The sequence below is a fragment of the Hylobates moloch genome, unplaced genomic scaffold (assembly GCF_009828535.3).
Source record: "Hylobates moloch isolate HMO894 unplaced genomic scaffold, HMol_V3 SCAFFOLD_13, whole genome shotgun sequence".
NCBI lineage: Eukaryota > Metazoa > Chordata > Mammalia > Primates > Hylobatidae > Hylobates > Hylobates moloch.
In genome coordinates, this window is record NW_026652288.1 from 85,411,665 (window position 1) to 85,431,266 (window position 19,602).

Sequence of the window (19,602 nt, forward strand, 5' to 3'; positions counted from 1 at the left end):
CTTTAGTTTTTATATTTTATACTTCAGAAAATTCTGTTGGTATTTCATATAAAAGTTTAAACTTTCAGACAACAAAAGGAGGTTGACAACCTCACAATACTTGTTCATCTAAAAGCAATAACTATTGTGCATGAAAAGAAGCCCCAAAGAGTATACTGCAAAATGCTAACATTATATAATAGAATTATAAATGATAGGTTGCTTTTCTGAGACCAAAAGTGTTAGCAATACTGTCATTTTACAAGCTAAAATCCATTTTTTAAACAATGGGGTTTATTCTTCAAAATTCATATACATGATCCTTTTGTGGTTCATATTTGTGATGATTCGGTTGTCAGGCCAATGTGTAAGATTTACCTCCTTTAAACCTTGTTAGCACATTGGCACATTACAATTGCCTGACATAACAAATCTACAAATTGGCACAATATTTCCGCATTATAACCACTATATAAACATTTTAAGTGGGCTAATACTGATGCTCAGAAAATGAACTATTGGGTTATTGGTAGAATTATATTATTAATCTGGTTTGTGTGGATGATTAAGGACCCTTTCAACATCCGAAGAAAATTATTATCTTTCTCCACAGAAAGTTAAATGTATACAAAAATTTTTGCATGTAATCCCCATGGACTTCACATCTCCTGAATCCACTTTTTCATTCATTTAACAAATATTTATTGAGCCTCTATGGTATGCTTGGCACAGTTCCATTATCAAAACAAACAAAACAAAAACAAACAGCAGCTAGATAAATAAACCAAAATTAAAATCCCTGCTCCTAAGAAACATACCTACATACATTCCCATAGTGGAACAAAATTAGCATAAATAAAAGCAAATCTGAAAATAGCATTATGCTGAAACTAATATCAATCACTAAATGCCATAATATTAATTACTTTGACACTAATTTGCATTCCCAAAATAAATGTCATAGCAGAACATAGCAGTTGTATCCAGAGTATGGAGGAGAGATCTGACCTGAGAATGTAAATTTCGGATTCATCCTAGACGAAATTATTAGGGGATTACATGTAGAGGACAGAAAAGGTCTAAGACTTCTCAGGCACTCCTACCTTTAGAAACTGGGATAAAGGTACAATTATAGAAGGAGATCAAGCAGGAGTGGCCAAAAAATAATAGAAAAACAAGCGAATCTTATAACCAGAGGCCAAGTGGATAATGTATTTCAAAGAAGAGGAAGTAGTCAACTGTGTCCAATGCTGGTAATGAGTAAAGAAAAGGAGAACATAGAATTGACTAGTGGATTTAGCAATGTGGAAATCATTGGTGATCTTAACAAAATCATTTTAGTAGATTAGTATAAGCAAAAGCCAGATTAGAAGGCATCTGAAAGAAAATGGGAGGTGATAAATTGGGGATATGTGGTGGTGTCAGAGTCATTTGAACCAGAGTGACTCCACCTTGAATGAGGGCAAGGAAAATGAGGCTGGGACTTGCTAGGCTACATTCCCAGAAAGTTAGGCATTCCTAGTCTCTCGATGTTTATGGTTAAAGGAACAGATTGATAATGTTTACTCAACAGACCCAGACTTGGGAGTGTTCTAATACCACAATATCTTGAGAACAAAGGCATTCCTAATTTAGCTTTAAAGACAACAGTATTGGTTTTTGCAAAATATAGTAATTAAGAAAATTAATCCTCCATCACAAACTCTTAGAGCAGAGCGCATCTCCCCATGATCTTTTTTATCCTGTATATAAACAAGCATTGTACCTAGGGCGGACATGTTCCTCCTCTTACTTTAGGAAATGTCCTGCTCTGTCTGTGGAGTAGCTGTTCTTTCACCACTTTACTTTCCTAATAAACTTGCTTTTGATTTGCACTGCGGAGTCACCCTTAATTTTTTCTTGTATAAGATCCAAGAACCCTCTCTTGGGGGTCTGGATCGGGACCCCTTTCCTGTAACAGTGGTATAGGTGATAAAAAAAGTATGGAGTCAAGGAAGTGTAGCATGTTTTTATTCTGATAGCAATGATCTAGTGGAGAGGTAAAATTTGCTCACACAACAGAGTAAAGGGAGAATTGCTGGACTGATTTTCTTAAGTAGGGGAAGCACAAGGATTGAGGACTTCACATTAGTTAGGAACTATCATAGTCCATTCAGGCAGTTATAACAAAATACCATAGAAGGGATGGCTTATCAACAACAGTAATTTATTTCTTACAATTCTGGAGGCTGAGATATCCAAGATCAAGGCACCAACAGTTTCGCTGTTTGGTGAGGGTTCACTTCCCGGTTCAAAGATGGCCATCTTTTTGCTATTAACTTCACATGGTAGAAGGGTTGAGGGAGCTGTCTTGTGTTTCTTTTAAAAGGGCACTAATTTAATTTTTTAGGGCTCTGGCCTCACGAACTCATCAATTCTAAAAGATCCTATCTCCTAATACCATCACTTTAGGGGTTAGATTTAAACATGAATTTTGGGGGGACATAGCATTCATACCAAAGCAGGAACACAGTAGTCCATCCATGAAAATGTGAAAGGAGGCAGAACACACAGTAGATGGGTAAATTTGGTGTTGAGATTCCTTGGCAAGTTTCTTTAGATTAGAAAAACATAAAAAAACTTTTTTTTAAGAAGGGTAAGAAAGTGAAAAACCATGAAAATATAACTTTTTTGGGGCAGCATTAAGAGCCCAGAAGAGATACATATTATAAATGAGATAATTCAGCATAATTTTGGATTTTTTCCAGCCTTCAGAGGGGGATGCAAATGTAGGGGAGAAAAGAGCTCTTTCCTCACTTATCACTAGGTTGATGGTTAAGATGCCTATAACAAAAGACACATTAACAAGTGTGAACTCAAAATAGATAGGTCTCAGTCAACTTAGAAAGTTTATTTTGCCAATGTTAATGACGCACCCATGACACAGACTCAGACATCAATTAATATATGTAATATATGTACGTTGGTTTGTTACAGAAAGGTGGGACCACTCAAAGGAGGGAGGGGACTTCCAGGTCATAGGTAGGTAAGAGACAAAAAGTTGCAATCTTTTTAGTTTCTGATTAGCCTTTCACTCAATACACAGTTTACAGGAATAGTCACTTATACCTTATCTGGTTTAGTGCAAAAGTATGGCAAGGGAAGCCATCAGATATGCATTTGTCTCATGTGAGCAGAGGGATGACTAAGTTCTGTCTGTCCTTGTCCACAAGGAATTTCCTCGTCAGGGAGATATGTAGCTTTTTTTCAATCTTTGTAGCTATACTATATAGAAATAGAATGGGAGGCAGGTTTGCCTGACACAGTTCTCAGCTTGACTTTCCCCTTTGGCTTAGTGATTTGAAGGTCCCAAGATTTATTTTCCTCTCACACAAGAGAAAGGCATAAGAATTTATATAATGTAAGTTTTTTTATTTGTTTGTTTTTTTGTTTGTTCGTTTTTTGAGACAGAGTCTTGCTCTGTCGCTCAGGCTGGAGTGCAGTGGCGCGATCTTGGCTCACTGCAGGCTCCGCCTCCCGGGTTCACGCCATTCTCCTGCCTCAGCCTCCTGAGTAGCTGGGACTACAGGCACCCACCACCACGCCCGGCTAATTTTTTGTATTTTTAGTAGAGACGGGGTTTCACCGTGTTAGCCAGGATGGTCTCCATCTCCTGACCTCATGATCCGCCCGCCTTGGCCTCCCAAAGTGCTGGGATTACAGGCGTGAGCCACCGCGCCCAGCCCTATATAATGTAAGTTTTGCATGACACAGGAACCTTCAGAAACGAAGACCCAAAAAAAGAGGGAAATGTGTGTACTTTTATGCTAATTTGATGAAGAGTTCAGAAGTATGATTAGAAGACAAAAAGATATGATCTAATTGTAATAAATTGGGGGGAATTCAGTAAGATCTCTGTTCAGATTATTCTCAGTGTCTCTATCTCTTTGAGGACAAGGATGTTTCTTTTCTCCAGGTGTAGGGAGGGTATGTCTGGGATAAAAGTTTTATGTCTTACTTCAGAGGAAGGTCAGACAATTCCAATTATTTTCTTTTTTTTTTTTCTTTTTGTTTAGACAGAGTTTCATTCTTGTTGCCCAGGCTGGAGTGCAGTGGTGCTGCGCGATCTCGGCTCACTGCAACCTCCACCTCCCGGGTTCAAGTGATTCTCCTGCCTCAGCCTCCCAAGTAGATAGGATTACAGGCATGCATCACCATGCCCAGCTAATTTTTGTATTTTCAGTAGAGATGGGGTTTCACCATGTTGGCCAGGCCCTTCTTGAACTCCTGACCTTAGGTGATCTGCCCGCCTTGGCCTCCCAAAGTGCTGGGATTACAGGCATGAGCCACCATGCCCGGCCCAGGCAATTCTTTTATGGCCGGTTTCAGGTGAGAAGGCCAGAAGGTCAGAGACAAGGTCTTGCTTCTGTTGCTTCCTCAAATGCCAAGGTGCCATATTTTGGGATAGGGTGTCCTGAACCCCATCACAGGCATAGAACAGGCAGAGTCAAGTTTAACCAGGGCTAGACCTTTCCTGAGAGAAGGACAATGAACTGCATAGGATAAAGAAAACTGGATGTACATAAAGGATGTATGCAATGAATGCATTATGATGGACCAGATGTCTATAAAGTATGTATGTAATGAATGCATTATGATGGACCAAAGTATCTTAACTGGGGTTGAAATAAAGTGAGGATACGAAGGGAGTGAAGGCTAGTGAAAAGGAGGTAGGACCAATAGACTTTATGTCATAGTGAGATCGAAGAATTGACAACACATGAGCTGACAAGGCAGGAGGTGGTAGTCAGCAAGTTGGATTCGTGAAAATGAGATCACAGAAAGAGTGCAGACATTGGTAAGGACAGTGTCCAGGCCGTGTATGACCATGAGAGTGGTACGTGGTTGCTAGAAGAAAAGAGGCTAAGGAAAAGAGAGTATCTCTATGTGGATATTGAAATTGTAAAGAATTAAGCTTTATGTAAGAGTGAGTAATGATGAGTCAGGAGATAAAAATCTTCAAAGAATGGGTGGTGATCTAGAAACACCTCATATTATTCTTCTAGGGTTGGTGGTACGAAAGCACAGGGTGAAAAAGCACTGCTGCCTACGAGAGCTAAAATGCAAGTGATATCATTAGGAGAGAACCAGGTTTCAATTAAAGCAAGAAGGGAAAGAAAATATTCTCAGACTAGGCCGGGGAAATTAATAACCCTTTCTTTAATAGTTGTACCTAAGCGTGTGTCATCACAGGAGGAACAAAACAAAACAGAACTGCAATGATTCAATGGAGATTTTCACTCCAAGCCAGACACCACTATATCTAGATGAATCTGCCCCTAAAATCCAAGGTTCTCAAATGGATGAGCCAGGAGTCCTTTGGCTTCCTACAGTTATATCAGGCTTCTGCCCAAGATGAAGAACTTTCTCTTTGGTTATTGGTTGTTGTATGTGCTTAGTTTTCTTTGGATGTGAAATTCCTTGGGTCTCCCTGTCACTTTCACTCAGAAAGATGAGGCCAGACTTGAGATATACCCATATTAGAAAAAACAAGCAAAGCAAAACAAAATGTAACCAAACAACATAAGCAAAAATATTATTTTACCATGTCCTGTGTGTGACTGTTCGATAAAATTAACAAAACCTGACACCTTTAAACTATACATTTTTGTATTTTACTCTTCGTGACCTAAAATAATCATGGTCAAAGATTATTCAAATAGTTGTTAAATTGTAGGCATCGGTTCTATTTTAGTTATACCTTACTTCTAAAAATGGAATACAGTAAAGGGCTAATGTGTGAATAATGGAAACCACTTATCAATACCTAAATAAATATTGCAGTTTTAACTTTAGCTACAATGCTAGATAAGTTCATTAGCTAAACAGAATTCTTGTCCTATGTTAAATGAAACATATAATTTTACTGCTTAATACAAGCTTAAATTGTTGATATTTTTCTTATTTTTAGGACAGTTCACAGTGATTACTCTTAAATTCTCAATTACAGTGAAAAAAAAAAGTGACCTTCAAGGCTGAACTATAAAATACTGTTCCTCCTTACTGCAAACAGTATAAATATGAAGGTCTCTGAAACCCAATTGCATTTTCAACGGTGCAATTTTTACCACTTGACAACCGGCCATCTTGTTTATTTATTACACTAGTTTACAGTAGCAGCAGACCATTCTCGACCATTCTCAACCATTCTCACAACCACCAGAAAGAAGGATAATTTACCAGTGAATAATTTGTTTGGGTTGATTTATTGGATGGTTCTTGAAAGCTCAGTTTGACTGAGTGACCTTGGCTCTTAATATTTGGTCAATGCCAAGCACGTAATGGAGAATGAATATTTATTTGTGGTATATGGAGATATAGTGTAAATAGTGATGGATAAGATAGCCGATATACTTCAGATGTATTAATACTTGTGACAAAAAATGAATACAGTTGTCCCTTGGTATCCATGGAGAATTGGTTCCAGGAACTCTCTCAAATACCAAAATCCATGAATGTTCAAGTTCTTCATATAAAATTATATAGTATTTGCATGTAACTTGTGCACATCCTCTAACACACTTTAGATCATCTCTAGATTACTTATAATACCTAATGCAATGTAAATGCGATGGAAATAGTTGTTATACTGAATTGCTTAGGGAATAATGACAAGAAAAAACAGTCTGCATGTGATAGTACAGAAACAATTGTTTTCACAAATATTTTCAATCTACAGTTGCTAACTGTATGTCCGAAAAATGCATTTAGAATGCGATGGTACTAGTTTGCAGGAGCAGAGGAAGGTATCAAAAACAAATAAAATACAACCCTACCCTTGAACCTTAGAGCAGACTAAAGAGTAAGCGCATAATAATCTTACTAAATTTGATGTTTCTCACCTTATCCACTTCTTAATGTCTAAAACAGCACTTTAAAACAATTAATGTCTGTGTAATTCTGATGTTTCTTGCCTAATATATGCTATTTTTCTGCATCAGATTTCTTAAATAGCATTATCGTAAAGACTCCATGTGACCAAATAAAGTAAAAGTAATTTTCATTTGATCTAGCTATGTACACATTTATTTAGTGCAAGCCAGACTCAGCAGGAAACATAATTTTGAACTATGTGTCTTATTGCCACCTCCTGATTATCTCACTAAATGTAAAATACTTGCTGGCAGCATTTCCTCCTGTTCTTTGAATAACTGACAATGAGAATTTGGTCTGACTTTTTTTTTTTTTTATTAGCTCTGATAATTCATTAGCGTCAATCACTTCATTTTGGAAGAAAGGATAGTATTTCAAGGTGATGATCACACTAGGGCAAGCATTCTGTGTCCTGTTAGATTTGTAGTTTCAATTTTTAGGTGTCACTTGATGTTTTTTGGATTTTTTTTTGTTTTTTTTTTTTTTTACAATTGCAAGTGATTGAGATCTATCTAATAAGTTTTTTCTTTCTAAAAAATAAAAGGTGAGTTTCCCAACTAGCAAAATTAAGTTAAGCACCGTATAGCTTGCATGAGTCTATTTCTCAGCCCATCTGTCTTCAATTTTGGTTTAATTACCACCAATTCCAGCTCTGGCCTGGCCAGCAGATAGTGAAGTACACCAGGTCCTCAATCCTGGGCCCTCCCTCAGAAGTCCGAGGCAGCCTGACTAAAATCCAGACGGTTCCAATAAAAGATTTTGTTCCTATGGGAATTCTGTATCATGTTAGATTTCTAGCAGTTTGATCTGAGCTGGCATTTCTAAAACTTACCTTTTTCATTTGACAAGGACTTAAACTCTAAAGCATTCAATCAGAAGTATCTTACCTTGTTTGCTCAAATTAATAGAGAAGTTTAATGAGAGGTTGGCCATCCATTGGGGGCAAATTCCTAAAAATACATTTAGTCTCAATCCCCATTACATTTTTATATAGACTCTGACTACATAACCATATTAAATTGGTTCCAGGAACTCTCTCAAATGCCAAAATCCATGAATGTCCAAGTTCCTCATATAAAATGGTGTAGTATTTGCATATAACCTGTGCACATCCTCTAACACACTTTAGATCATCTCTAGATTACTATAATATTGAATGCAATGTAAATGCTATGTAAATAGTTGTTATACTGAATTGGTAATCCACACTTAGTTCAAAAAGCTATTTGAGGCAGCTGGCTCTTTAAGGCTGATTGTCTCCCCATTGTCAGAGTATGTCTTCAAAACTAGTTTTTCTTTCCCACCATTTCTCTTTGAACTCATATTTATTATCACCTAATGTCCCTTAATTATTATCCTAAGCATATTGTTCCTTTTTTCCTTTTGTTTATCTTCTGTCTCACAATTTGCTGCTATTCACACGGCTTCCCATTGTGATCATCATTTCCTTCTCCACTCTGAGTACTTCATCCAAATTCCTTTGAAGTTTTCATCTGAGTTACCTACATTTTATATGTCACACTACATTGATTGAAATCTGTGATTTATTTTTCCTACTCTCCCATCATAGTAATGGCCTATTGTATTGTAACATTTTTTTCCCTAAGGTGTATTTTTAGCATAAAACCCTGTGCCCATGACAGAATAGTACGATAATCCATTATTCTATGAGTGTTTCCTCACTGGCACACTTTTAAAAATGTTTGTTGGTTTCTTTGTTTGTGTAAAAATACTTTTAATCTTGGCTTGTAACAGAACATAAAGTACCCTTGCCTTCATGTTAATTAATTTCATTTAAGCCTTTCTTTTCTTTTTCAGTTTCCTGGTTTAGCCAATACCTAATTAGACTCACATGTGATATTAAATATACAAGTTCGACTTTCTGCCTCAGGAGAATGATAAGAATAAACTCCACCTGAGTTTAATTCATTCAGGAATGTTTTTGCTCATATTTCCCAAGCAGTCTCTAGCCAGATCATGTAGTCACAAATGTAACACAGTGACAATATCTATAGGTCACAAAAGAGCCCATGGTTACATTTCTACAACAAATGGACAGGCAATTTAGGGAACCCACTACATGCAGTGAGTTGGAAGTCTTACTAGATTTGCATCTGCACTGGCTACCTGGATTATTGGATAATCTTTAGAATGCAGAAATATGTTGCTTATTCTTTTTTTTTTAAAGTAACCAGTATAATCCTTCTAAACCTATCACTTTGGTATCTTTGCAATAAGATTTGTTTTATTCAGTTTAGCTATAATTATCCATTGTTTTCTGGCATATTTCACCCTTAAATAATATCTTTTTATCTATGCATTATAAAATCAATGTTAGATTATTTGAGTATCAGTAGTGCAATCGCTCTCACATTTTTTCATTACCTGAGTTGTTTGTTTAACATCTTTAAATCACCAGCTGAGATGATTCATTGTGATTCATACTAAAAAAAGCAGCATGAAGAATAGAAAATGTGTGATAAAAAGGACTACAGTTGCCCCTGGCTGAAATCATATTGGTAATTTCTTTTCTTTTCTTTAGTGATACCACAAGGTATTTTTAAGATGATATTAGGTAACATACATTTTCCCCCAAAATAATCTTCTACTCTTTTAACCACTGTATTATGCAGAACATAAATCATACTTTTCCTTGTCACTATAAATCAGTGAAGTCTAAGCTATGATTGTGCAATTGTTAGCACCTTTAAAACTGTGGTAAGCTCATCCATAGGATAATAGGTTCTGGGAAATACTATTAAAGAAAAAGGTTACATTTGTTTGATATAAAAATATTGTTTTAGAGGATGACCAGTACATTTCACTTTTAACTTAAAATAAAATTGAGTACACCTTTAAAAATACAGCCACAAAAAACACAGAAAAAATTGAAGTAAACTAAAATTTAAAACTTGTTGGAGGGTGAAAGCCCAAAGAGATCATAATGATAAGCAGTAAAATCACTCTTAAGAATAGGAAAATTATAGACTGGGCATGGTGGCTCATATCTGTAACCCCACCACTACAGGAGGCTGAGGCAGGAGGATCACTTGAGGCTAGGAGTTCAAGATGAACTTGGACAAAAGAGCAAGACTCCATCTCTGAAAGAAAACTTTAAAAATTAGCTGGACATGGTTGTACAAGTCTTTGGCTATAGATACTTGGAAGGCTGAGGTAGAAGGATCTCTTGAGCTCAGGAGGTCATTCCTGCAGTGAGCTTTGATTGTACTACTGTACTCCAAACTGGGCAACAGAGCCAGACCCATCAAGAAAGAAAGGGGAAGGGAGGGGAGGGGAGAGGAAGGGAAGGGAGGGGAGGGAGAGGGGAGGGGGACGGGAGGGAGAGGGGGGAGGAGGAGGGGGAGGGAAGGGAAGGTTTTAAATTTTTCCAGGAGGTTGGGGAACAAAGTTAATACCCAGGAGTTTATGCTAAGTTGAAACTAATTGTCTTAGTTCATTTTGTGCTGCTATAACAGAATAGCCAAAACTGGGTAATTTATAAAGAACAGAAATTTATTTCTCACTGTTCTGGAGGTTTGGAAGTCTAAGATCGAGGAGCTGGCAGGTTTAGTGCCTGGTAAGGGCCCAGTGTCTGCTTGTAAGAAGGCTATATCCTTTGGAGGAGGAGAACACTGTTCTCAACATGGCAGAAGAGGGGAAAACAGAGAGAGAACCCACTCCTGAAAGCCACTTTTAAAGGCATTAAACCCACCCATGAGAGCAGAGCCTCCAAAGCCTAATTGCCTCTCAAAGCCTCCACCTTCCAATGCCATTACACTGACAATTAATTTTCAACATGAGTTTTAGAGAGGACAAACTTATCCATAGCATACATCAAGTTATTTAATACCTCAGGTAAAATGTAGTTGGTGCTGATCCCAGGTCCCGGCAGGTTACAGCATGTATAAATTCAGTGGATACAGTCATTACTGTAGTTAACGGCCTTACCCAGAAGTCTTAGAAGCTTTAAATGGATAAGCCATTATAAAATGACTTTGAGCTTGTAACCTGCTGTTGGAAAGTGTTTTAGGATCCTGTATCATGGGTGTTCAGAAGGAATAAGATTTCTGGGAACAAGTTTGTCACTTTAGAGGCTACTCCACAAAGCTCCATATATTGTATTAAGTTCCTTACATTTGTTATAATATTTTAACTTACTCTAGTTCAATGAGCTGAGCTGTGGATTAAGTGCAATTTAGAGATTAAGACAGAGCCTCAGAGAAGTTTGTGTCTTAACCAGATGTATAATTAGTGGGAGAATTGGGGCTTGAATCTAGGTCTATCAGATTCCAAATCCCCTCAACCTCTCTGCTACACCACACTGCCTCATGAACTGTCTTGAGGGTAGGGATGCTGCAGGATGATGGTTGGCTAGAAGGCAGAAGATTCCCTGGGCAAAAGGCATTTGTTTTCCCCAAAACTTCTTAGAGTCTTTCCTGAATTGGCTTGCCTAGATCTCAGTATCTATTTTGATATCTATTGACTAACATTTTTCTCTCTCTTCTTTTCTCCCTGCCTCCACCCCTCCCTCCTTCCTTCTTTCTTCCTCTTTAATTAATATTAACACTTCTTAAAATATCCAGCTCCATTCTTCCCATAACAAGCCAGAAAAATGGGAGGATTTGGACTGGAGGTAGATTTATCTTCTACAATAGTGAGGACTAAGGGATGAGGATGGAAAGACATTAATATTGTTTAAAAATGGAACACCCTCCCTCAATTGCTTTAATGTAGATAACATCCCAGAACTTTCAAGAGCTCATTTAAGATGTCCTGGATTTTTAGGCAGTTTCATGATCTATCTCTCAAGGTTTACTTCTTCCCCGGACACTTGTCAGATCATTCTTATACACAATGAACTCTTCAGTCATCCTCATGAGCATTTATTTCATGTGACAATTATTGTATGTTTAGATGTATATGTACATTTCTAACTAGATCAGGAATTTATTAAGATTAAAAATGTAATCTTACATGTCTTTGCTTCTTTCTCAATACTTTTAGAATAACATATAAAATAGGACTCAATAAATACCTACTGAACACATGTATTTTACTTTGAGATGAAGGGAAAAAGAACAAATGCAAACAGTTTTTGTTTGAAATTTGTAAGTTCATTTCAGTTGTCTCAAATAATATCAAGATAGTTTCAGTAGACAGTCAACTATATTGTATTATATTAAGTTTGATTTTTAATATTTATAATAAATCAGCATGTTCTACCATACTATAAAAATTTATTAATGGTTAGCTTTTCACCAGGAGCAAGATCTAAAAGAATCCTTTTTAAAGTTAACTGTTTAATTCCTTTATCCTTTATATTATTTCTTTCCTTGTTCTTCAGAAGTTTGAGATAGCAGCCCATGGGGAAAAACGGCACCCAATTTGCAAGCACAGCAAAATAAAATTAGAAATCCTTATTAAAGTATATATGAGGAGGAATATGGAATATGATACATTGGGTTGGGGGGCACAGGTTGAAGAAGTGATAAAGAGTAACATCTCTGAGGAAAAAAAATCAGTAAAGCTGTTACAGTATTTTTTCCATGCCTTTAAAAAATGGGTTTATAGTAACTTGTGTTTAGTTTGTGTGCTCTAATAATACAAACTTGCGTAAATAGTGATTTATGCACTTAGAAACTTACATGATTATTTTCTCCAAGGAGCCTGAAGGACTGTAGTATTAAGTAATTTATTCATGACCACACTGATAGTAATTAAACCATACTGTAATCTATCTTTTGATATCAAGTCTTTGGTCTGTAAACTCCATGTATATAATTTAAAAAATAGTTGTATTAACCCTCTCTGAGAGAAATATCTAATTTCCAGTTAATTTTCTTTGTTCAAACGTACTTATTATTTTTTAAACCCGAACTATGAACAGCCTCAGTTTGTCCTCTTTTCTCTGAAATTCACCGTGCCTTAAGTAAAGTTTTATATAATCTTAAGTTTTTATGGGGTTTTTGCAGGGCATATTTTATTTCAATTTTGTTTAATTTAACTTATTATTACCCTACAATAGCCTCTTTTCTTTTAAATATTTTTATTTTGCAACTATAATGGATTTTTAGTAAGAAAGTGAAGGAAATAGCATTTTTTGGTGCTCATTATGCACCAAACATCTCCCTGAACGATTTTGTAGACATTGTTTAATATAATAATACATTTTAAAAAAGACATCTCATAATTCAACATTCACTCAACAAATTTATTAATAAATGAGTACCATAAGACAGATATTGTGCTACGATCTGGGAATACAAAGAGAAATAAAATGTATTTTCTGATTACATAGGGTTCTTTCCAGTCAGAAAGAGTAGAGAGACAGGGCAGATAAGGATCAAAATATTGCAGCTGCTACGATAAAAGTATATAAGTTAATTATTCATTGATTAAATGGTACAACTGGCACTTTTTGGTGCTAGGGAAATGGCAGCGAATAAAAGACACAAACCTCTTCCTTCACAGAACTGATATTCTAGTAGGGACCCTAAGAAGCATAAAAGATCCATCATTTGGGGTCACAAAAGCTTAAGTAGGAAAGGTAACATTTCTTTCTGGTCTTATGTGAAAGAACAAGCAAGCTCTAACTGGCAGAGAAATGGCTACTAGAAATCTTTGGAACATCATTTATATATCAAAATGATTGAGTAAACATTGAAAATAGAGCTACTTTGCAATTTGTAACCTCATACACTTGAAGTAATGCATACGGTGTGTTGTGAGTGGCTAGTTTCCACTATCAGGGTCCTTTCTGCAGCTAGCCAGTTCCTAAAGCTGTCAGTTCTCTACATCTGTACTACCATGAAAGATAAATTCATTTAAAGCTAAATCAGGTAGAATGGTACAATTTGTCTCACTTGATTCGGTAGTAATGTGTTCAATTCTGTAACGTACTTTAGATCAGAACAGATTTTTCTTTCTTAAATGGAAGACTCTCAAGGATGTCGAACTTGTTTTTTCTGTTGTTCCGTCTTTCCAGCATAATCTAAATGTGCTGCATCCATCTTATTCTTTCCTTGTGCAGAGATATTCCCTTGAAGTTATCTGTACATTAACTTTGCTGAACCATCAAAATTTAGGACAAACTATTTTCATAAAATGGCGTTGAGTAAATTATTCAGGAGGTAGATTTTCTAAATGACTTAAAATACCCATTCTTGCAACCTCATTTTGTTGTGAAATCAAACAAGATAATTAATGAATGTGAAATGCACTTTGGAAACATCAAATGCCAAAACCCTGTGAACTCTTACAATTGATTGTATTCTTATTGTTAATTTCAGTGAGCAGGGAGCTATATATTAGCCTCAAGCATTATTTCTCCTTCTACCACAATTTTTAACTAGATTGTGGGATATTGAAAATTAGCAAAAATGACTATGTTCTCTAAGAACATTTCATGTAATCCTACCTGTGAATCTCTTTGTAGCCCTTATAAAACTACTTATCTCTTCACATACCTTTATTTGTTATCAGATTTTTTTTCTAAACATACTTGATTGAACCTACTTTGCTTATTTAGTAAACAATTATTGAATTTCAACACTGTGCTGGGCACTAAAGACATTGACATGTAAAACAGTCTCCATCAAATGAAGGTGAGAATAAAAAATTATCATTATTTTAGAGGTTGGCAATTCTATGACAAACATATTTAATGTATCAGCTATACATCTAACCTAGGTTTCCTTTTCTTAGCATATCACCTCTCTGTAATGTTTCTTAAATATGTATAGCATAATCTGAGTAGCATATTGAAATGAAGATTCTTGGCTCTGCCTCTAGAAAGAATCAATAGTTCTGGGAATCTGCATTTTCATAAGGACCAAGTATTACGGGAACTGGTAACCCTTGGACTTTACTTAGACAGAGTCCTTTTGTGATGTTTCCCTTTGGCCCAGGACTTCTCATAGTGAAGGCCTCAGGAGGCCTCCATTCTTCACACCATCTGTCTGTCTCAGTATCATCCTCTCAAAACTGCCAATTTTAGTTATCCAGCGCTACTTTCCTTCATTACCTTGACTTGAAGTGATCCTCTGTAGTGATGTGCCAGCCTTCTTGAAGCCAGTTGTACCTAGTCTCCTGAGAATGATACCAGTAATTGTTGTCTCACTTAAAGGCTGATTCTAATGGTGAGATAACTGGAAGAAGATGCGAGGGAATGCCCCTCTCATGACATGATAAGAGAATGATTTTTAAAGAAGGTCTTGGATCACATCAGCTGAGAACTGCTTACCTGTGGGGAAATACTGAACAAGTATTAATCATTTAATCCTCATAATAAATCTATGAAGCAGGTACTATTATTACATTCATTTGATAGATGAGGGCACGGCACGGAGGCTCATTAACTTTACCAATATCACATAGATACTAAGTGGTAGTGCAGGGATTTAAACTCAAGTGGACTGGCTCTAGAGTTCAGTGGACAACTATACTAGTGTTGCCTTTCTCTTAGTCAAAGGTATGTCCTGTGGAGCCTTTGCTACCACCATTCCTTTCAGAAAGACTTTTAGTAAGTTACACTAACAATTGGAAATGAAACAAAAACAAACAGAAACCTCCAAAGTAAAACAAAACAATGCAAACACTACAAAAAATAGTTTTTAGTGTATTCTTAGGTCAAAGATATATTTCAACTTCACATTACAGGACATTTGTAGTAAAGAGAAAAAGAACCCAGTAGACACAGGACAACATATAGTAACATATCTCAGGTTCTCAAGAGAAAAGATCACAACTCAATTTTTATTTTCTTTCCTGAAATATAGTTTACTGTCTGCTGAACATAAATTTTGTAGTCAGAAAGATCAAACTTCTAATTCTGTCCTATTATTTACTTGCTTGATAACCTATGAAAATTTTCTGACCTTACTTAGTTCTCAGCTTCTATGAAATGTATGTGACAAGCAAGTTTTGGTCAATATTAAAGACATAGTGCCTGGAATATAGCAGTCCTTCAGCAATCGGTACTGTACCTATTTACTGTTGTTATTATTATGAGCAGTGAGAAACTTAATTTAGTAGAATATAAAAACAAGTTTAGACAATGCTTTGGGCAAAATAAATATTTTCTCAAAGTTCAAAGTTGACTTGATACTGAATCTTTTTCCTTGGACAGGTAAGATTCAAATACATATACCCTTGCTTTTGTCAAGTGACAAAAAAAAAAGAGAGAGAGAGAGAGAACTGTCAATGACAATTTCCTCTTCCTTCTTCAGTGGTCTGTGTGGTTTATAACTTAGAGTCCTGACTGGAAAATGCTTATTTTGCTCCCTTGAGAATGTCTCTTCTGAGATGGGCTCATTTATCTTCACCAGGTGACCAACCCAACACTCATCAACTGTTAGCCATGGCGTCACGCCTGCGGGAGAGTGCTGAACTTTTTCAGTCTGATGAGATGCGACCTGCTAATGATCCCAAGGAGAGAGCACCCATCCGCATCCGGATGCTGAATGACATTCTCCAAGACATGGAGAAAAGCTTTCTGGTAAAGCAGGCGCCACCAGGATTTTATAGGTAGGATGCATGTCTCAAAAATTATACTTTTTGCCCTGAATTAAATGCTTATGTTTAACTTTCAGAATATGTACCTTCTATGAACATAACAGTATTTTAAAAGAAATTATAAAGCAGTTACTCATTTGAGGAACTTCCCCCTCCCCCAAAGAAAAATTAAACTGCAGAAATATAAAATAATAGAAACTTGGCTTAGCAGTAGCACAGAGAAAATGAGTAAGAAGTTTCTTACATTAATTTCAATGTGAGTCAAATGTGATATTTCCAATGAAAAAGCAAATGGAATTATTGGCTTCACTGAGAGAAACATACTTTCTTGACCAGATCAGTGCATAGACCCAAGCTATTTTTTCCTATGAAGATCCCATCTAGATTAATGTGTTTAATCCTGGAAACTACATTTTATGTTGGAGTTCAATAAGTTTAATATTTAGGGGAAAGTGGGATTTAGATCGATGTTGAAACAGCTGAGGAATTAGGCTTGTTTTGTTGGAGAGTCACATGGAGTGCTTTCTGAAAACATTTTAACAATTATATGGAAGGGGGATTAGATACAGACTCAGAGGATACTATGAGTACAGTATGGTTTTGTTTTTGAAGTTCCTTATATAGTGGAAGATAAATGAAGAAAACATGAAGTTTAAAAGATTATGGTACCCATCAATCATCATAAAACCACGTCATTGAAACCACAATGAGACACCATCTTACACCAGTCAGAATGATTATTATTAAAAAGTGAAAAAATAACAGATGGAGACAAAGCAGAGAAAAAGTGATGCTTACACACTGTTGGTAGGAATGTAAATTAGTATAGCCTTTACATATACTTGGAAAACAGTATGAGATTCCTCAAACAACTGAAAATAGAATTACCTTTCAACCTAGAAAGCTAATTTCTGGGTATCTACCCAAAGGAAGGCAATTTTTTTATATCAAAAAGATACTTGCATGTATATGTTTATCACAGGACTAGTCACAATGGAGAAGTCATAGAATCAACCTGAGTGTCTATCAATATGTGATTGGATTAAAAAATGTGGTATATGTACTCTATAGAATACTAAGCAGTCATCAGAAGGAATGAAATCATGTCTTTCACAGCAGCATGGATAGAGCTGGAGGCCATTATCCTAAGTGAAATAACTGTGAAACAGAAAATCAAATACCACATGTGCTCACATATAAGTTGGAGATAATAATAGATACACATGGATGTATAGAGAGAAATAGACACTAGAGACTGCAAAAGAGGGAGAGATGAAAAGTTACATATTGGGTACACTGTTCACTATTTGGGTGATGGGTACACCAGAAGCCTGAACTTCACCATTACATAATATGTCCATGTAACAAACCTGCACATATACCTCCTGAATCTCTACACATTTTAGAGAAAGATTATGGCATATTTAAACAGTTTTTATTTAACTGATAATTCTATGAGACAACATACAAATACATACTTTTTTGTTTAATATATACATATATAATATGTGTATTTATATGACATTTAATGTATATATGTGTATATATAATATACATATGTATATATTTGTGTATATATATTTTATATATGTGTTTGTGTGTGTATGTGTATGTATGTATAATTTTTTTTCTTTATTATTATTATTCTACTTTAAGTTTTAGGGTACATATGCACAATGTGCAGGTTTGTTACGTATGTATCCATGTGCCATGTTGGTGTGCTGCACCCATTAACTCGTCATTTAGCATTAGGTATATCTCCTAATGCTATCCCTCCCCCCTCTCCCCACCCCACAACAGTCCCCGGTGTGTGATGTTCCCTTTCCTGTGTCCATGTGTTCTCATTGTTCAATTCTCACCTATGAGTGAGAACATGTGGTGTTTGGTTTTTTGTCCTTGTGATAGTTTGCTGAGAATGATGGTTTCCAGTTTCATCCATGTCCCTACAAAGGACATGAACTCATCATTTTTTATGGCTGCATAGTATTCCATGGTGTATATGTGCCACATTTTCTTAATCCAGTCTATCACTGTTGGACATGTGGCTTGGTTCCAAGTCTTTGCTATTGTGAATAGTGCTGCAATAAACATACGTGTGCATGTGTCTTTATAGCAGCATGATTTAGAGTCCTTTGGGTATATACCCAGTAATGGGATGGCTGGGTCAAATGGTATTTCTAGTTCGAGATCCCTGAGGAATCGCCACACTGACTTCCACAATGGTTGAACTAGTTTACAGTCCCACCAACGGTGTAAAAGCGTTCCTATTTCTCCACATCCTCTCCAGCACCTGTTGTTTCCTGACTTTTTAATGATGGCCATTCTAACTGGTGTGAGATGGTATCTCATTGTGGTTTTGATTTGCATTTCTCTGATGGCCAGTGATGATGAGCATTTTTGCATGTGTTTTTTGGCTGCATAAATGTCTTCTTTTGAGAAGTGTCTGTTCATGTCCTTTGCCCACTTTTTGATGGCGTTGTTTGTTTTTTTCTTGTAAATTTGTTTGAGTTCATTGTAGATTCTGGATATTAGCCCTTTGTAAAGATGAGTAGGTTGCAAAAATTTTCTCCCATTTTGTAGGTTGCCTGTTCACTCTGATGGTAGTTTCTTTTGCTGTGCAGAAGCTCTTTAGTTTAATGAGATCCCATTTGTCAATTTTGGCTTTTGTTGCCATTGCTTTTGGTGTTTTAGACATGAAGTCCTTGCCCATGCCTATGTCCTGAATGGTATTGCCTAGGTTTCCTTCTAGGGTTTTTATGGTTTTAGGTCTAACGTGTAAGTCTTTAATCCATCTTGAATTAATTTTTGTATGAGGTGTAAGGAAGGATCCAGTTTCAGCTTTCCACATATGGCTAGCCAGTTTTCCCAGCATCATTTATTAAATAGGGAATCCTTTTCCCATTGCTTGTTTTTGTCAGGTTTGTCAAAGATCAGATAGTTGTAGATATGCAGCATTATGCCTGAGGGCTGTGTTCTGATCCATTGATCTATGTCTCGGTTGTGGTACCAGTACCATGCTGTTTTGGTTACTGTAGCCTTGTAGTATAGTTTGAAGTCAGGTAGCCTGATGCCTCCAGCTTTGTTCTTTTGGCTTAGGATTGACTTGGCAATGCGGGCTCTTTTTTGGTTCCATTTGAACTTTAAAGTAGTTTTTTCCAATTCTGTGAAGAAAGTCATTGGTAGCTTGATGGGGATGGC

At 36.3% G+C, this 19,602-nt stretch overlaps 1 protein-coding gene and 1 non-coding gene across 2 annotated transcripts in view; both read left to right on the plus strand.

Annotated features, from left to right (window-relative positions):
- Nucleotides 1–19,602, plus strand: part of NAALADL2 (N-acetylated alpha-linked acidic dipeptidase like 2) — a 959,155-nt gene that overhangs the window by 879,406 nt on the left and 60,147 nt on the right. The window contains exon 13 of the mRNA XM_032174021.2: nucleotides 16,218–16,416. Within this exon, the coding sequence (XP_032029912.1) occupies nucleotides 16,218–16,416 (199 nt within the window). The remainder of the gene's footprint in view (nucleotides 1–16,217; nucleotides 16,417–19,602) is intronic.
- Nucleotides 299–404, plus strand: LOC116481366 (small nucleolar RNA U13). Its single transcript, XR_004251529.1, has one exon. It is a non-coding gene; the product is annotated as a small nucleolar RNA U13 (small nucleolar RNA).